General features: G+C 60.1%; 1 protein-coding gene across 1 annotated transcript in view; it reads left to right on the forward strand.

Annotated features, from left to right (window-relative positions):
* Positions 1–18,678, forward strand: part of CSMD1 (CUB and Sushi multiple domains 1) — a 687,628-nt gene that overhangs the window by 419,302 nt on the left and 249,648 nt on the right. Inside the window, exon 9 of the mRNA XM_045821269.1 lies at positions 13,234–13,311. Within this exon, the coding sequence (XP_045677225.1) occupies positions 13,234–13,311 (78 nt within the window). The remainder of the gene's footprint in view (positions 1–13,233; positions 13,312–18,678) is intronic.

The raw sequence follows: 18,678 nt of genomic DNA on the forward strand, positions 1-18,678 counted from the left end.
CGAACGAGGGTTCCCATCTGGCGCCTCCAGACCAGGGTCATGTGCCCCAGGGCTTTGTTTTGTCGTCTTGCCCGGGCGGCTCCGGTCTCTGCCCCCACCTGCACGTCTCCGGCTCTCACGCCTGCCTGACGCTTTACCTCGGGCCCTGGGAACTGGCCTTCTGGGCAGCCCTGTGTCCGGTAGCCAGGGGCGGACGGGAGGTTACTAGGGCTTCACACATGTCTAGGACGTGAAATATTTATGGGGCAGAATTTCAAGGAATCAGCATCCCTGGTCGATAGCTGTTGTAGGTGCAGACCACGGTGGCCTCCTGGGCGGTGGCACCCCCGCACCACAGGCTTGTGTAAGTTTCTGAGCTTATTCACTCTCGTGTGTATATCTGGGTACACACACACACACACACACACACAAACTCACACATGTAGACACATTCACACGACTAACCAAGTTTGTCCTTAAACGATTCCCCGCCCCCTGAACCCCGCCGTGAGTAAAAACATGAACTGGATCACACGTGTCTCGGTTTGACCACACACGCCCGAATGACGTCACACACCTGGGCACAGAGGTCTCTTCCGGCCCCCACGCCCCTGACTTCCAGTCACTGTGGTGAAGCTTTGGGCTACTTGGGTTTCGTCCCTGAAGCTTCAGGGTATTTTTTTCTGTATTGTTTGCGTTCTGTCTTTTTAAACAGCTAATTTAGGATCCAACGTGGCTCACACCAGCAGTCTAATTAGAAAGGCCTTGCGGGGTGGGGGCGGGGGTGGCAGACACCCAGACTCCGCGGGCCGCGGCCCCAGCACTAGGCTGCTGTCCTCCATGAGACGCGCTGAGGAGTCGCACAGATTTCCAGCGAACGTGTTCCGTGCATCGCCATCGGGCTTGTGGCTCTCTTTGCTTCCTCCCTTAAACTGCTGCCCTGAGAAATAACTTGGTCGGGTATGACTCGCTCATTTTTAATGTCGTGGAGAGAGACTGTTCGGAGCATCCTTGGGAAGGCAGCCTCCTCGGCTTATTGGCCCTGAGACTGGAGTCCCCGAGGGGTAACTGCTGGCTCGAGGTCCCTTCCCGCAGAGAGGGTTTAAGTGCTGCAGCATCCCGCCCGGCCCGGCCAGCGCCTGCGGGGCGGCCCCAGGCAACCGCGCTCCGCCAATCCCACCCCCCTCCTCCCGAGGCTGCGGTTCCCCAGGCGGTTGCCCAGGGGAGCCTTCCTCCCAGCCCGCCTGCGGCGTCCGCCAGGAGCGCCCGCTCCCAGGCCCTCTTTCCCGGGTCATCCCTATTTTTGTTAAATTCCTCTGGTCCCGGGAAGGAAAACTCACTCCACAGCCTTAAGAAACAAAGACAGCTCCCTGGGACCTGGCACCACAGCCACCCTTCCCGGGGAGACCCTGGATGCTGCCCCTTGCGGTCAGCGCTCCCTGCGGTCGCCGGTTCTCAGGGGTCCACAGCTGCAAACCGTCCCCACGCCGAAGCAACCTGTTCGGGGTGGCCTGCCCTGGACCCCTTCCTAGGCAAATCACCATGGGGTCTGACCTGGGCGCAGCCTCTCCCGCCTGCCCGGGACCCCGCAGCGCGCCGCGCACGCACCTGCAAGCCCTTGTTGATGCGCATGTGCGGGACCCCTCTGCCCACCTCCGCCCTCTGCGGAGACCCAGGCCCGTGGTCGCTGGCGGGGGGCGACCCTCCTCACGCACGCCCCTTCTCTCTGTGCTTCTCCACATGGGACCCCTCTTTTTTGGCTCTGAGCTGGCCAGGCCCACAGCAGCCCAGAAGTGCTGGAATCAGGAGGTCCCCTCTGCCCAGGAGAGGACGGGACTGGTGGGGAACTCCCCTGGCCGGCGACCCTCAGAGGTCACTCTGCATGGTGCCCTGGGGGCACCCAAGAGCCCAGGGGTCCCGAGCAGGGCCCGCACTCCCGTGAATCCGTTTTCCATTCTCGTCCCCTTTCCATCCCTGGCTCGTGCATCCCAGGCCCTTCCCCGAGTAGATGCCATGCACCCAGCCCCTGCGGCAGCCCCGTGGGGGAGGGGACCACCCGCTCTGTCCTGTTCACCTGTCCGGTTCTGGGGTGGCCGACGTGATGATGGTATTATGGTCATTAACTTTCAGAAGCACCTTAGTTCTTTCGAGAGGCAACCTGACGCATTTATGGGCTTACGGCACATTTACGCACTGATATCTGCATCAAAACAAGGGGGGCTGGGAGGGAAGTCTGTAAAGGGGTACGCCTGAAAAGAATAGCTGAGAAGTGTTGCGAAAGACCGGCGGGTAACATGGGTTCCGCAACTTCTACCTGTGACTCAACGTTGGAAATAATGTTTCCCGCTGAAAAGATAGAGGAAACACCAACCCTTGGCGGGAAGGGAGGCTCCGAAGGCGCACATTGTTCTGCCCATCACACTCGCCAAAAGCACTTTCCCTTATCGCCTCTGGAGTGTTTTCCCCAATGCCCAGCACAATGGAAACGGTGTCGTTCTTGAACCTGCCATGACATCGGGCTAAGAGCTGCGGCTCCGAGGGACCGTCCGCAGAGCATGGGGCACTCGCGTCTCCGCCCGTGCAGTGGGGGCGGGCCGTGCTCTCCGGAGGGGACCGCCAGCGCTGATGGAGCTTCCTTAGGACCCTGTCCTCAAGGGTCAGCCTGTGGCAGCCTGTGGCCTCACTTCCCTTCTGTTCCAGGCTGGGCAGTATCCCACTGCGTGGAGAGACTTCCTTTCGTGTCTGCCTTCATCCTGCCACGGGCTCTGGAACTGCCCCCTCCCTCGGCTTACGAACGGTGGTGCTGTGAGCGTGGATTGCAAATATCTTTCCAATACCCTGCTTTCTGTGTCTGGGTATCCGCCGGGAAGTGGAGGTGTGGATGGTAGGGGGTTCCACCCTTGGCCGGCTGAGGGACGCCACCGCCATTTCCGCCTGCAGCACGCAGGGGGTCCCCTTTCTTGAACTTCCCTACGTGCTGACACACCCATTGGCATCATGCCCATTTCCGTACGTGAGACAGGAAGAGCCCACAGTGCGGATGGAAGGGGGGCCCCCAGCTGCCTGACGGCCCCCCACCCCGCACACACACCCTGCCCGGGCGTGGACACCGGCCGCTGTCCTGCACGCGTGTGCAACACCCAAGCACATGTTCACTTAGAGTGGCAGCCAACCTCCTAAATTACCACAAATAATGAAAATAACTGCATTCTCCATGAGCAAAGACAAAAAGATAGTGGGAAGGGTGGACCATTCTACATTTTTGTAAAGCGTTTTCCCATCAGCCGTGGAGGACGAGGCTGGTCTCGTGTCTCCTCCTGCACCCGGCGTGCCATGCACGGCAGTTTTCGGCGAGACCCATGTGCACCGCCAGGGCCCACACGGGGAGGGGGCCGGCGAGTAGAGGGACATTTCATTGATCCTCAAGCACGGAACTTAATAGACGGCTGTTTCTCAAAAGTGAGTCACAATGCGGAGCCTGAAACCTGTAAATAATTTTCACACTCAACTATAGTTACATCGATCAATCCGCCCTGCATTTTGAATGGGCCTTTCACCCTCGAATGACTCTGTGGCCACACACCTGGACCATTGTAAAAGTATTGGTTCACTGACACGTCCAGATTTGTGTTTGCTGCTGTCAGTATCTAATAGATTTTGTACAATATCTTTTAAAAGATCTGTTAGTATCACTACCTATGCCATCAGAAAAACCTTTCCGTACTTGAAAGTTGTAAAGATTGTAGAGGGAGATGCTAGTTTTCCAACATTTTAATATTTGCTTAAAAGCTAAAATTTTATCAGTAAACACATCATCCAGTTATTCTTCATGCAATAATTGCCGATTGTTTATGCCAGAGGAAGTGTCACCAAAAACACCACACTGTGACATCTGACGCCGTGCAGCAGTGGAGGTCTGCAGGGCCCCAGCAGCGCCTGGCCGTGCAGGACGCCCCCCCCATCCCCACCCCCGCCCCAGTGAACTTGTCCCCCCCCCCCCGGGCCCTCAGCTGCGTGGTTCAGCTGCGTGGAAGGCACCAGCGACATTGTCTTCAGCGGCCCCGACCTACTCGGGGTGGGGAGGGTCTGGGGGGCAGATGCCACCGGAGGAAGACCCCCACACTGAAGAGGGAGGGGCCGCACAGCAGGAACCTTGTAGTTCGGATCCGTGCGGGGGGTTCCGGGCACCTTGGAGGGCTCTGTGCGGGGACTGAGGTTTCCAGCAGTCGGGACTCCCCTCGCTGCGTTCCTTTCTGGGGTGGATGGCGGAGGGCAGTATTCTGGGGATGGTGTCGAGGGGCGGGGGTTTGCAGACCACGTGGGATCTTAAAGATAAGGAAGCAGGTCCCCTTTTACAAGAGAATCACTTCCGATCCGCCTCGGGTTGGAGGAAATGCTGCCTTATGTTTAGTCAAGATTATCAGCACATCAGTCGGTCGACTCCTTGGCTACGGCGATCTCCAACCATTAAAGCCGCTTTCAAGTTCATCGCATTTTTTTGGAAGTTCAGTGCCATTCTGTCTGAACATTTTTGTCTCCAACTGTTGGCCTCCCAACATGGGAGAGGTCCATGTTTTGGTCCCTTACAACATCTGTGTGCATCAGTTCCTGCCCGACCCCTCCACGTAAACACACACCGAATCTGCCCCCTTTCCGCTGTCGTGGGAGGGTCCCGGTCACGGCCGGAGAGGAGGACAGAGGGATGAATGCGTCTGCACGCATCGGTGCCACTCGCCTCCAACAGCGTTTTCCGTCGCCGCCGGCCAGCTGCGAGACAGGGTCTCCGCTGCCTCCTTCCTTCACGCAGCACCTCCCTGGAAGTGCCCTGCGGTGGATTTCTCAGAAATGGCTTTGACAGGTTACTCACGGAGAAAAATTTTTATTCCCATGTAAAAGAAAGACAACTCTGTCTTTTTTTCCCTTACCGCATTAAGTTTGATTTAATATGCCATTTAGTGGAATTAATGAAGCTTTTTCCAAAGCACTGGGGGGAAACAGCAAAATAATGGCACTTAGAAAATAAGAATAATTAAGGTAGAAGTAGGGAAGGAGGAGACAGGTTTACACCGAAAACGCCGTGAGGATTCAGAACAAAAACATCTTACAAACCCGTTTTTCTCTCCTGCGCCCGGCACCCAAATGCTGGGAGCGGTCTGGGGGTCCGGTTATGTCAGCTGGGCAGGAAGTGAGCTCGGGCCAGGGGGCGTGGTTCGCATTCGGGTGGTCTGCCGTGTCATCTGAGAGGCCTGATGATTAACATCGAGGCCGCTCAGGACTGAGAACCCATCACCACCCCCACCCGCCCAGTGTGAGCCTCACGGTTTACCCTCGGGACAGGGATGAGCTCGGAGTGTCGCCGGGAAGCAGCGTGTATTTGAGGACAGAGCAGATGCCCCGGAGAGCAGCGGCTGGGGCCTGGCTCCCGCACCACCCCCCCCCCCGCCCGTTAGTCCAGACGCACAGCTCCCGGGGCCGCTCGGATGGGGCCGCTCGGATGGGGTCGCTTTTGCAGGTGTCACGACTCCACCTACGAAATCGGTCTCCCGGGCTGGGTTCCCGGCCTGCACCAGGGGCTCTCTGAGCTTCCCCGAGGGTCATGGGAAGAGCAACATGCTTTCGTTCTTGTTCTGTCTCGTGGGAGTAAAGGCCTGGGCACCGGCGCCGTGAGCTCTGTCCTGCGGTGGGTCCCGCCGTGTCCCGGAGGGCCGGCCGGCCAGCCGGCAGCGGGTGTGTGCACCGCTGGCAGGTGCCCGGTGGCCAGGCGCTGGGACAAGGTGGTGGTCGCAGAATTGACTGTCCTCAGGTCCTCGCCGCTCTCAAAGGTCCCGCCTCCTGTTGAAGAGCTGGCCCACGCCGTTGCGTGGAGGCCCTGTCCTAGCAGCTCCTATCAACCGAGCCAACGGGCAGGTGCAGGTGGGGCCAGCAGGCCCTCCCCCTGGGCTCCCCGTCCCCCCTCAGCAAAGGCTCGAGTCAGCATCTGCGCTGAGCTGTCTGCCGTGGACCAGGATGAGCGAACCGCAGGGCCGGCTCCTGAAACCCAACCCCTTCATCGAATAGACACGGAAAACCGAGGCTGTGGCTCAGGGTCTCAGAAAATTCCAGAGGGGAGACCGAGCTCAGGTCTCTGGGCTTCTGGAGCAGCCGCCTCTTTGCGGGGCCGACAGTTTCTGTAAAGCGACCCCACCCGCTGCGGGCGGGCAGGTGGGCGCCCGGAGCCCGGCCGGGGCCACGGGGAGCAGCAGCAGGAAGTCGTCGGCGCGGAGAGAAACGGACGAGAAGCGTCTGTTACAGGAAGGACAGCGGAGTCTGTGCCGGAAAGAGTGGGTTAGCGGAGACCGTCGTGTTCACAACCCCCTGAAAGGTCCCCACGTCTCCGCACAGGGAGGGCGGCGAGGAGACCGGCTGAGACTTGTTTGGGGGCCACATCATCACCCCTCTTCTCTCTCCTCTCCATTTCCGCACGGTGTCCTCCCCCATAGGTGCCCCTCTCCCCCCCGCCCCGCCCCCCGTGTCTGGCGGCCCCTCCAGGGCCCTCCGCGTGGGAGGGAACGGCCTGAAATTGCTTCTGTGCAGTAACCCCGCCAACCCCTGCGACGCTAACCCCTGCGACGCTAAGTGAAAAACCTTTTAATCCCCAGGTGTCCCGAGTCAAACCCTGAACGGTCTTATCTCTGACAGCTTAAATCACAGGAGATACATTATTTAATGATTTGTTAAGCGCTCGGAGACAAGTGCTGTAAAGCTAATTGCCTTTCTCCTCACAAAGCGTCTGGCTGTGATTCCCGTTACGTTGGTGAAGAAGCGGAACCCCAGTGTGGGCGGGTGCCCCCCACCCATCCTCACCCCCCGCAGCCAGCCTTGGCCGTTCCCACGGGGACGCAGCTTCACGCGGGGAAGGTGCCTCGTCTCGCCGCAGAGTGACCTGCAGAGACGTCGCCCTGGAGGGCTCCGCTAGCCGGTCAACAGAGCAGACCAGCGACAGGAATGTGCACGTTACACACGTGTAGTCAGCACGTGCATGCGGCTTTCGGGTGCACGAGACCGCTCCCAAGGCCCAGCGTGAAAAGGGCGCAAGCACACTGTCTGGCTTAAGAGTAAAACTGAAACATAATAATCTAGTTCCTAAAGTGGTCGCCGACTTCTCTCAAGGGTCCATGTTCAAACACCTCATAAAATCTAGTAAAAAGCGTCAGGATGCCTGAACACGGGCAAGCCCACAGGGGCGGCCGCTGGCAAAGGAGCCTCGTAAAGAAAGGGAAACAATTACTGCCGGATTAGGAATTATTGCAGTCATAACTGAGCTCCCCGTAAAATGACGTACAGACCACGAGACCAGGACACTGAGGTTTATCTCGAAGAATCAGTGAATACAGTAATTATTTTAGATGCAAACCCCGGGAAGATGGCATTTTCCAGCTGCCGAGTCAGTAAGTATTTTCGTCCGTGTGCTAAAACCCAGCGCTGGCCAAGGTGCGGGGGTCAACACCCGCGAGGACACAGCTGGGGACGCACCGGGACAGGCTCTCTGGGCACCAGCCCGGCCCTGCGGACAGAGCCCGGCCGGGGAGCCCCGACCTAGCGACTTAGTGGGCGGAAGGATCGGGGCTCGGTGAGGCGGCCGGAGGGGGGCGCTGCTACGCACGACCGCCCAGGGTGAGAAAAGCAGCTGACGCCTCATCGTCGCAGCGTGGAATGTGTTATGTCTGGTCCAAGAAAAACACGTTCAGAAAATGTTTCATGACCTCAGGAAACGGTGCCCAAACATGCTATGTATGTTATGAGGGACACGCGATAAGGCAAAATGCTAATGCCGCCGTGGGAGTCTGATGACGTGCATTTGCAGTTTTGTTTCTGTTCTGTAAATGCCTTAAGTGTGCCCCTACCTTTATGCCCTATTGGTCTCCTCATGTGAATGCGCCCAGGGTGGGAAATAAGCACCTAGAGATGGTGACACTGGTCGTGTTCCGGTGAAGAGACAGCACCTTTATTTTCTCCTTGATGATGGTCGGGTCTGTCCCAGACTCCCCGAAACGTCCGTGGGGGGCTGCGACCCTGCGTAAAGGCGTCCGTGGGGAGGGAAAGTGATCGGCGCTGCCGACTGGGGGCCAGCCCTCCGCTGCAGGCGGGTCCGTGAGCACACACGTCCAACCCCTGCTCAGACACGCAGCAGGGCATGTGCGGCTGACTGGGCAGCTGGTGGTGGAAGGTGCGTGTGAGGAGGCAGCACCGTGGCGGGCACGGGACCGTTCCAGCGCGACGTCTGTAAGGCGGCAGCACCCCTCAAGGAAGGGAACGAGGTGCGAGGTGCCGTCAGCACCGGTGGTTCAGTCTCCAGGACGACGGCGCTCCCTGACGGAGCCGCAGGCAGGTTCCGGGCTCCGAGTTCACCCCCCCCCACCCCCGGCGGCGCTGCGCCACCCTGGCCGTGTTCCCTGGGGTGACCTGCTGACCTCCGCACCTCGGGGTTTTCCCGTGAATTCCTGGAATAATGGCATAAATCTTAAAACACGGAGCCAGAACTGAAGAGGGTGTAGATGAAGCGCTTTGCACAGTGCCCAGGGCACAGCGGTTTCTAAAAGTATCACTCGTTAAGAATAACAGGAGGACTGTGTTTTGTTCCATGCCAACACTGCCGCTGGCGGGGGGCCAAGGGGCTCCCCCGGACACTGGGACCCGGTGGCGGCCTTAGGCACTAAAGCGCCACAGGCTGCACTCAGGCCTGTGGCCGGCGGGGACCAGCGAGTGGGGCCTGGGGGGCTGGGCAGAGCCCACTGGGGGTGGGGGGAAGGGGTTCCGAGGATTCACCGTTTTTGCCGACGAGTTTGCTAAGCACCGTTAAAACAGGAGAGGGTAGTGAGCTGCTGGCCGTAACAGCGAACGTGCTTGTGGTGGACCGCGTCGGTGGAATCGTCTGGCCCGGACTGGCACTAATAAAATTGTGACGATCCTCTGAATCAACAAGAAGCTCGATAATCAGGTTTATATTTTTAATTCCAAACCCCGAATTCTTCCAGTTTGTCAGTCATCGGTGTATTTACGTGAAACAATTTCTTCTCTGTCTGAGAAGTGGCTCATGGCCTCCATCCCCATATTTAGCAAATTAAGTTCATTTGAAACGACTTGCATCCTGTGTGTTTACAGGAGATTACCTGAGCTCTTATTATTGGCGGGGGGGGGGGGTGGGCTTTGGATGCTGAGCTGCGGGAAGCTCCAGGGACCTCAAATTTTCAGCCGACCCGAAGAAAGCAGGTTTACCCCCAACCTCGGAACCACGGCGAGATTATACTGAAGGCAGCTGATATGAGGAGGGGGAGGAAGGTAGGGAAAGGTAAATAAAAAAGTTCTGTTCCTTGTCTGTGATTACTGCAGTATCTCCGACCTTTCTCGCCCTCACCGTGCAGGCGTGGCCCCCAGAGTGGCCCACGTCTCAATGTCGCTGTAAGAAGGGGGGTGCCCCTCTGTGCTCGAAGCTGTTGAACCCGAGCCACTGGGAAAAGACGCCAGAGAGGCCAAGTCAGTCTCAGACAAACACTGTAGCATTTCTTGAGCATCCCCGCCCCCCAAACACAGACTAACAAAGAGAAAAGGGACAGAATGAATTAAACAAACAGATAGCAACCCGGGCAGCAGTGCTAACCACTGAAGCTGGAAGACCGGACCCTGCCCTGCGGCTCCTCGCTCAGCGGGTCCAGGGCTGGACGCAAGCCTCAGCCGCTCCGTCAGTCGGCAAGGGTGACTGCATCGTCCACTCCGAGACTTCCCACGGGATGGGCGGAAATGCTTCGATCCTGGAAAGCTGCTGGAGGAACGCACCCTGTGCCTGGTCCCCCTGGGGGTGCACACACCCGGTTCTCTGTGTGGGGCGCCCCCCCACCGCCTGCCGCGAGGACCCCCGGGTGGGAGTGTCTGTCCTGCCGGGAGTGCAGCTCTCCAGGACACACCGGCCCTTTCCCCTCCACCGGCTGCCCCGGCGTCCCCCCCCCCAGGCAGACGCCACAGCCCCCGGAAGCAGGTGAGGGCTCCTCGCTGGGGACAGGCCGCAGCAGGAAGGCGCCGTCTTAGGGAAAAACAAACAATCCAGACCCCCTGGTGGGAGTGGGCTTCACGCAGCCCCCCACACTCACCTGCAAAGTCTAAGGAGCGATGAGACGTGTGGCGAGGTTCCCTGTATTCTGCCGCCCCCCCGGGGACAGCTCCCGTGCTTCTGCTACTTCTCGGAGCCTGCGAGCGCGCTGAGCCCCGTGTGTTCTGTCTGTTTGTTCTGGGCGACATTTGCTTTGAGTCGATTATCTCCCGTCGATTCCCTGTTCCTGGTCCGTGGCCCACGCGTCCCCTCCCTCCTCAGTGAGTTCAAGATGAAGGTGTGTGAGCACGGGAAGGCGGCCCTGATGGGGCACGAACGTGGAGGCCATTTGCCGGGTCCCGGGAGAGCCGTCGGGGGGGCCAGAGAGAGGCCGTGAGCAGCCAGCGCCCGGGGCTGTGGAGCCAGGGCACCTTCCAGTCTCGCTGGGTCTGTCCGGTGGCCGTGCTCACAGTGCGGAGACGGGTGGGGGGGGGGCGGTGGGGGGGACCCGGAGGGAGGGCGGGCGGGAAGGAGAAGGAAGGCGTCTACGCTGCTGCTTCTCCGGGACGGCCACCGGGGCAGGTGCTCCGTGGGAGCCCCTTTGGGGCGACTGGCGTGAAGGGGGCAGGGAAGGGCAGTGGGGAGGAGGAAAACAGGCCCAGCCTCAGGGGCGACGCACAGGAGGCTGGAGCGGAAGTACATCTCGGGCGGTGCCGCTCTGGACCTGCGCCCTCCCACGGGTTAGTCCTTGGCGTGCCCGCCCCGGGAGGTGTGACTCGGCAGGTAGCGGCCAGAAGCTGGGCATCCCGTTAAAGGCCTGACAGCGACCTACGGCCACGTGCCTCTCCTTCCAGGCAAGGGCATCTTCCGTTGTCTCCGAGGCACGGCTATCTCCACGGCCACCAGGGGCGCCCTCCGCATCGGGAGCACGCTGGGCCGGTCCGGTCCCTCATCCGCACTGCAGGGGTGCGCTCTCCCACGGGCAGAAACGCCCTTCACACTGCCCCCGGGGAAACACAAAGGCAGAAGACGCCTTTGCAGAGATGAGACAACCAGGACTTATCGCAGATACCTGGTTTGTCAGGTTACAGGACGAGACTAATCACCGCCCCAGGCCAGCCCCCGCCCCCCATGGACTATGCCGAGAAGGGAACGAGGGTGAACGCCGCTCTCCCAGTGTGGGAGGGGCCCACGTGCCACCCGCCTCGGGGCGGAGGAGAGAGTGGGCACCGCAGTGTGTTGGAAGGGGCCTCCCGGCAGACAGCAGAGGAGGATCAGACGAATGCGGCCGTGCGGGGGAGGCTTGAGAAGTGGTGAGAGGGACTCCGAGAGGTGGGGTCACAGAGACGTGGTCCCCGGGGGTCACGACAGCCAGTGACCTGAGGGAAGGGAGGGCGGAGAGGGTCGTCAGCCACGGAAGGGCCCTCCCAGAGGTGATCCCGGGGCACGCCCAGGGCAACCGTCCAGATGCCGGTGACAGGAAGGTGACGGCGGATGCTGTCGGGGGCTGAGCCTCGCTCTTCGGGGTCCTCTGCCGGAGACGGCACAGTCAGTATGTCCGGACCGCCGGCAACCCCGTGCCCTGCACTCGGGGCACACTCGCCGTGTTAGTCGGGGCCCCCAGAGCATCGGAGCCAGGAAGGTCATACATAGAACATGCGATGGGCCTCGAGAAACACGCTCCCTCAGTGACGGAGGCCGAGAAGCCCCAGGATCTCCAGGATGAGCCGGCGAGCCGGAACCCCAGGAGAGCGGATGGTGTGGTTTCAGTCAGTCCCAGGGCTGTTTCAGCCTGAGTCTGAGGTCAGGGCAAAAGTAATCCCCCAGTGCCAGCTCAGCCATGCAGGGAGAACTCTCTCCCACCTGGAAGAGTGGCAGCTTTTTGTTCTGTTCGAGCCTTCGGCCAGTTAGGTGAGGCCCACCCACCCGAGGGAGAGCAATCTGCTTTACGAGTCTGTCCGTTTAAATGCTAATCGCATCGAAAAAGAGCCCTGAAGGAAACACCCCAAACATGTGTTTGACCAAACATGTTGGCACCGTGCAGCCCTGTCGAAACCAAAACATTATCCATCATACCCGTTTTCCAGAGAGATTAACAAACTCTGAGTTCAGTGACTTCCTCAGGCCACAGAGCCACCACGTTTTAAGAAAGATTTGAACCCAGACCTTCCTGCTTTCAGCTGCTCCAGGTCTAATATCACAGACATAAATCAGACGTTGAAATTAAGTATTATTTTATTTTTATTTATTTTTTGAGAAAGGGGAAGGGAAGGAGAGAGAGAGAAAAACATCAGTGTGTGGTTGCCTCTCATGCGCCCCCTGCTGGGGACCCGGCCTGCAACCCAGGCCTGTGCCCTGACTGGGAACCAAACTGGTGACCCTTTGGTTTGCAGGCTGGCGCTCAGTCCACTGAGGCCCACCAGCCAGGGCTGAAAATTATTTTTTATTCCTACAATAATATAATAATTTTAATATTTCAAACAAAAACATTTAAATTGAAACATTATTTTCTAGTTTCTTTCCCCAAACACATCCCCACACTTTTTTTTTTTTCAGAAGCGATCAGAAGAGTGGAACTTCTTAACACATGTGATTTCGTAGAAAAATTAGAGAACTTACTCCCACACTGCACCCGAGCCCGCGGGTGTGGGAGGGACTGTGCCCCCGACACTCAGGACACGCTTCCCCACACCGGCCGTCTGTCCCTCTGCGCGTGCATCCTCATGCAACTCCGCATGACAGGATGGACATGTGAACAACTGAATGAGCAACTTTCCTTTCCGTCTGAGGTGTTTCATGCCTGCAGCAAATTGGGGGAACTCAGTGCTCCCCGCACCTGCGAGCGGAGTGGGTGCAGGACCCTGAGCCGTGGAACCCGGCCCCGCGGGGGCCCCGCGCCTGCGCGGCCGCGGCGGTAAACAACACGCGTTCGTGTCGGCTCTGACTCTGCGGCCGGTCGTAGGACGGACACGCCGCCGCGGTCCCGCAGCCCGGGGTCACCTCCCCTCCAGCGCTCACACTCGGGGCGCTTCCCACCGTCACCTGTCACCTCGCGGGCCGTGGCCCACCTTCCAGAGCGCGGCAGGGACGACGCGGTGCAGCAGGGAGCCCCGTGCGGGCGTGGACACTGTGCTGTGGTCTCTCTCCCCCTGCACCCACACCCGCTAATGGCTGTGTTTTCCTCCCTCCAGTGAAAAAGGCGATCGAGCTGAAGTCCCGCGGGGTGAAGATGCTGCCGGGCAAGGACAGCAGCCACAAGCACTCCGTCCGTAAGTCCCCTCCCGTCCCGCGGGGGGCGCCGTGCCGGGTGGAGGGGGCGGTGCCCGAGGGGTCCCGGTGCGCGCCGCGCCCCACCCCCACTCTGTCCGCGGTTCTTCTGCCCCAGAAGCACTTCCCGGGAGGGGGAACGTCCCTGACGTCCCGGTGTGGGTGTGTGTGTGTGGGGGGGGGGTGTCGTGCCGACCGTCCCGCCTAAGTGCCGCTCAGATCCGTCGTCCCGCTCCGCCCGCGCCGGCCACCCCTCCGCCGGGGGTTCTCGCCCCTTTCCCCCCGCGTTCAGTGCCCCCACCCACACACACTGCACCGCTCTGACCTCGCGGATGTGGGAGTCCCCCCTCCCCGGTTTCCTGTTTAACTACCCCGGCCTTCCGTGGCCTGCGGAGTCGGGCAGCTTTGGGGCAAGGTCCCCGTCTCCCCCCTCCCAGAGAACCAGAGCGGGGGACCCACCCGTGGGGCCCCGATTGGGCGCGCCCAGCTCGAGGCAGGCGACACCGGTAGCTGTTTGAATACGGGAAGGGAGCCCCTGCGGCCCCCTGCTCTGGGGGCTGTGCCCCTCGCCGTTACGCAGCTCCGCTCCTGGGCCCCGCGGGGTGCTCCTGGGCCGGGAGTCCCCCCCCCCCCGCCTCCACTGGGTGCAGAGGCCCGTGGGGTAGGGAGACTCGCCGTCTGCGGCTTCCCCTGACTCCCCGGCTCAGGGAGCTCTTCCGCCTGCTGTGCTCTGCGGCTCAGGGACCCCCGTTTGGTCCCCCCTTCCATGTTCTACCCTGTCCTCCTCTCGCTGTGGGCTGCCTGGCCCACCCCCTGCAGGTCAGCGGCTTCCCCTGAGATGCCCAGAGGGGGGACGCACAGCGTGGCTCCTTCCCACGCACCCACGGGGCTCTTGTCTGGACTTCCTTCCACCAGCTGCGTGGCCTTTGCAGCCTCTCCTCGGGGTCCTCCTCCACCCCCGCCGCCTCCTGGTGCTCCCCTCCCCCGCGTTTGGGTCTGAGTGTGCTGTTTTGGGGCGTGAGGGGGGCTGTGGGCAGAGGTGGAGGGCGGGCTCAGGATGAGTGTTGGAGCGCCCCCAGCTGGAGCAACTGTGTTTTCACCTGCCTGGTGCGTCGGGCTCCTGCACCAGGTTCTCTCCCTGACGAGTCTCCCACTGAAACTGACGAATGAACAACAAACGACAATAAACGTCCTCTAACCATCACACCGTAGGGTGACCACCCGTGCTCCTCGGTGTCCCCACTTAAGGGCTTCCTTCCTTCCAACTGTCCGTGTAACGGAAGTCCGGGGACCCTGCCCCCCAACACCGGGAGGGGGCAGAGAGGGCCCCCAGACCCCCGGGACACCTGCGCCGGCACAGGGCGTGGTCTAGACTCCCGAGGCGACTCTAACGAGGTGCCCTCGCCGGAAGTGGCTCTGGAGGCTGGCACGGCCGACCCCAAGGGGGAGCAGGTTCAGCATCTTGTGAGCCCTCCCCTCCTGGCGCACGGGTGGCGGTCTGCCTGTGGTCGCATCTCCAGAAAGGTGGGGGGGGGGGTCGGGGCAGGGGAACAGAGACAGAGAGAGAGAGCGAGAGAGAGGGAAGGAGCGGGAGGGAGCATCTTTTCTGCCCCCTCCTACGAGACCACCGGTCCCATCGCCAGGGCTCCGCCCTCGCTGACTGACCACCCCTCAGAGGCGCTCCTTCCAGATCCCATAAAGGTGTGGGTTAGGATTCCAATACATACGTGTTGGGGGTGTGCGAACATCCGCCTACAGCGGGGTGCGTTCCCCGAGCCCTGCCTGAAACTCGGGCCCTTAGACCCCCAGGAACAACACCATCCATCTGCAAACGTCCCCGCTGAGCTCCCGGTCTGATCCCCCATCGCGGGCAGAGTCCATCCAAATTAGGCAGGGCTCGTGAAGGAAGGAAACAGCTGAGAGAAGAGGAAGGGAGGACGCCATTTTTTTTTTAAGTTTTAATATTTTGTTATTGTGAGCGTTTAATTCAGGATACTCCATAGAGAGGGAGCTGTGGTACTTCTAATGATTGCGGAATTAATGTCTGAGGGTTAAGAACCCTGCAGAATGATCCACGGTAACGGGGAAGCACCCATCAGGTGAACCCTGACATCCAGCCGATATTAGAGCCAATAGCAGCAGATCAATAGCAAACCAGACTTGCCGGCTAGTCTAACATATAGACAGGAGTCTTTTGGAAGGAGACAGTTCTGTTCTTATCTGAATGCAAATGCACAAAGAAGTCATTACTCATTTGGTTTTAAGAAGTGTTCTGCACTTTCCCCCAACAGTATTAGACAATTCTTTTTTCAGACATGAGAATTAATCACTAGGGAAAATAAGGAATAGAAGAAACGGTGAGCCTTCTAAGACCCATGGGAAAATAAATGGTGATGTTATTTATGCAGAAGGTGTGACCAAACTCAATTAAATGTTTCATAGAGACAAGGACAGAGGCTTTGAAGCCAGAGAGACAAGGATTCAAGAGCTGTAAAATTATGTATCTAATTCCGGCCAAGTTTCCTCATTTATAAAATTAAAATAGCAATGCTCTTTGTCGAGCAGGTCAAGCCGGTTATTTGTGAATTCCTACGCCAGTGGGTGACGTCCGGCAGAGCCGGCCCGTTAGGAAGTTTCCATACAGAGACAGCAAGAGGCAAAGAGTGTAAGCAGTGGGCTCACCAAGCATGGCAAAGGTCTCTCTTCCCTGAACTTGCTTTCTCAGGTCCCAGGAAATAGGCCGGTCAATCTGGGTGGGGGACCCAGAACCCGGGCCCCCAGATCCCATCCAGGACAGGTGCCAGGGGGCGGGGGGCGTGAGCCTTGACCCCGGAAGCCGCAGGCCCCTCCTCTCTCTGAGCAGTTCACGGCTCTCCTGCCACCTCCGTGAGCCAGGAGGCCGCACGTGGGAGTGACGTGTAGGTTTCCTACGCGCTGATGCCTGCTGTGTGGACCTCAGTGGGAGTGGCCGTGTCGAGACCAGCTACGGATTTCAGCCCGTCGTCCCCATCGCACGTGGGGGCCTCCGGAACGGGCCTCACCCCGCTCCGTGGACTTCAGTCCCCAGCACTCGGGCTTGACCCCGGGAGCTGACCACAGCCGAGGACGGTGTCCGGCAGTTCCGAGGACACGAGCAGCTCTGGCACCAGCCGCACCGTCCGCCGCCCTGGCCCTCCTCCCGCCGGGGCTGTGAAGGGCACAACCAGACGTCCCTGAGACATGCCCGGCCGGGTCTGAGGGCCCGTCAGCCCCTGCCCCGCATGGCTCCTGCTGGCCTCCGTCCCAGCTCTCTCCCTCCTCCGTCGTTCCTTCCTCTTCCGAGGCCCCGCAGAGAGTACGATGTGACCGCAAGGCCCCGGGGTCATCCTTCCTGCCAGAGGTTTCGCCCGTGCCCACCCGCAGGTGCTGGTCCACGCCCTTCACTCAGGCTGGACTCGAGGACGGCGGTGACCAGTGTCTTCCCACAGAAGGCCAACAGGGACCCGAGGGAAGTCGGAGCATGAGTCTGGCATTTACCCCTCCCACGGCCTGCCAAGTGCCCTCACACCAGCCGTGCCCCAAGGCTCAGACACCAGAGGTGCAGCTCTTCTCACAGGGGCGAACCTCTGCCACCCCTTTTCTCTGGAGTTCAGCAAGAATTTCTCCCCTGCCGCCTCCTACCATCTCAGCTGGGACTCACCCCAATGTGACCGCCCCGTGCCTGGAGGCAGCTGCACAGTGACCCTGCCGTCACCAGCCCCTTTGGAAGAGGGCCCACTTCCCATCTTCTCCCCCCGAGTGGCTGGGTCCTGTCGGGACCCTGTGAGGTGACAGAAGACGTGGAAGGCCAGCATGAGCCGGAGACAGCAAACTCCACACAAAGACCCACAGTTGAAAATGAGACAAACACTGGACAAGGCGAGGAATCACGTCTCCCGACTCCGTCAGCTCCCCACTAAGGCCCTTCCGGTGGGCTTCCCTGGACCGTCCCAGGGGCCTCGCCAGGGGGACCAGAGGGTGCGGGACCGCTGCCCAACTGGCAGCGTCATGATGGGGACCGACCTCACCACCATGGCCAGACCGTTCCGGTCCTGGAATGTGAGAGGTACTGGGTGCTACAACAGGGTAGGTGGGGACTCCGTGGCTCGTGTGCTTCCAGCGTTTGTGCCGACGCACCACAGGGGCGGGCACACTCGTCAGCAACAAGCTCCGTGTCTGTGTGGCTGACAGACAAGCAGCGTCTGTGTCCGGACACCGCGGCGGCCCGCTGTCCCAGCCTCCAGCCTCCCAGGAGCCCATCTCCCCGCCGGTCCACCTGCCTCCTCCTCCCAGACCTGCCGGGGCGCACAGCTGGTCTGAGACGAGCTCCTTGCAGGCTGAGTCCTGCTCTGGGAAGGGGCCCATGTGCTCCCCCCACCACGGGGACTCACTCACCGAGCCCCCTCCCCGCCCTCCGACCGCCCAGGCCAACAAGCACTCGGCCAGGGCTCCCTGGTTGGAGGCAGGAACGGAGGGGAAGCACCGGACTCTCTCTGTGCCCTGGAACAGAACCCCACAGAGTCCCTCTTTCATCCCTCCCCGCGGCGTCTGAGGGGCCTCCGTGCGTTCCTCTCTAGAATCGCTCCGTTGGTCGGTCAGCGTCTCTATCCAGCCCCGATCTCGTTACCCATCAGCCCCCCGGCGATCCTCTTAGCACACGGAAAGGTCGCCGCACAGGGTGGGACGGTGGCAGGGACCCATGGGCGCACTTCCACTCTCGTACACAATGAGGGCGGTTTCCTCTGCTGATAAAGAATGAAAGATTTACAACTTCAGGTTTTTCACCAGTTTAATTAGTTATCGATAAATAACGTTTTCAAGGGAAAAAAGCAGATAATGAAGGCACTAATTCTGTGTAACGCTCTAACTTTCTGATTGTTTCCACCTGCGGAAGGGGATGACCCCCAGGGGCACCTGAGGCAGCAGAGAACACTTCTCTGAAAGGAACACACTCAGAAAACGCCCGCCCCCAGACCCCCTCCCCCCACCCAGCGGCGGTGGGCCCTCTGTCTTCGTTCTGAGATTGGGCCCCCACAGCCCCGAGGGCTCCCTCAGTCCCTGCCCTCTGTTTGTAAATGATGGCGACCCTAGACGTGGTTTCTTCCTCCTCTTCTCGGCACTCTCCCGGGCGTAAGGCGGTGTTCGCACAGTGGGTGTGGGCATCACTAGGCTAGAAGACCCATCGGTGCCTTCTAACGCCGGAGAACAGAAACCTGCAGGGAGGAGGAGGAGGAGGAGGAGGGAGCCCCGGCTGTCATTTTTCAGCTGGAGCTCGCGTGCCCGGGCCGAGGTAAAGACGGACGGCTTTGCAAACACAGCACTGCTTTGCCGTAGCTCACTCGGGGGGGGAC

The sequence above is a fragment of the Phyllostomus hastatus genome, unplaced genomic scaffold (assembly GCF_019186645.2).
Source record: "Phyllostomus hastatus isolate PE091 unplaced genomic scaffold, TTU_PhHast_1.1 phas_scaffold_46, whole genome shotgun sequence".
In the NCBI taxonomy this organism is placed as follows: Eukaryota; Metazoa; Chordata; class Mammalia; order Chiroptera; family Phyllostomidae; genus Phyllostomus; species Phyllostomus hastatus.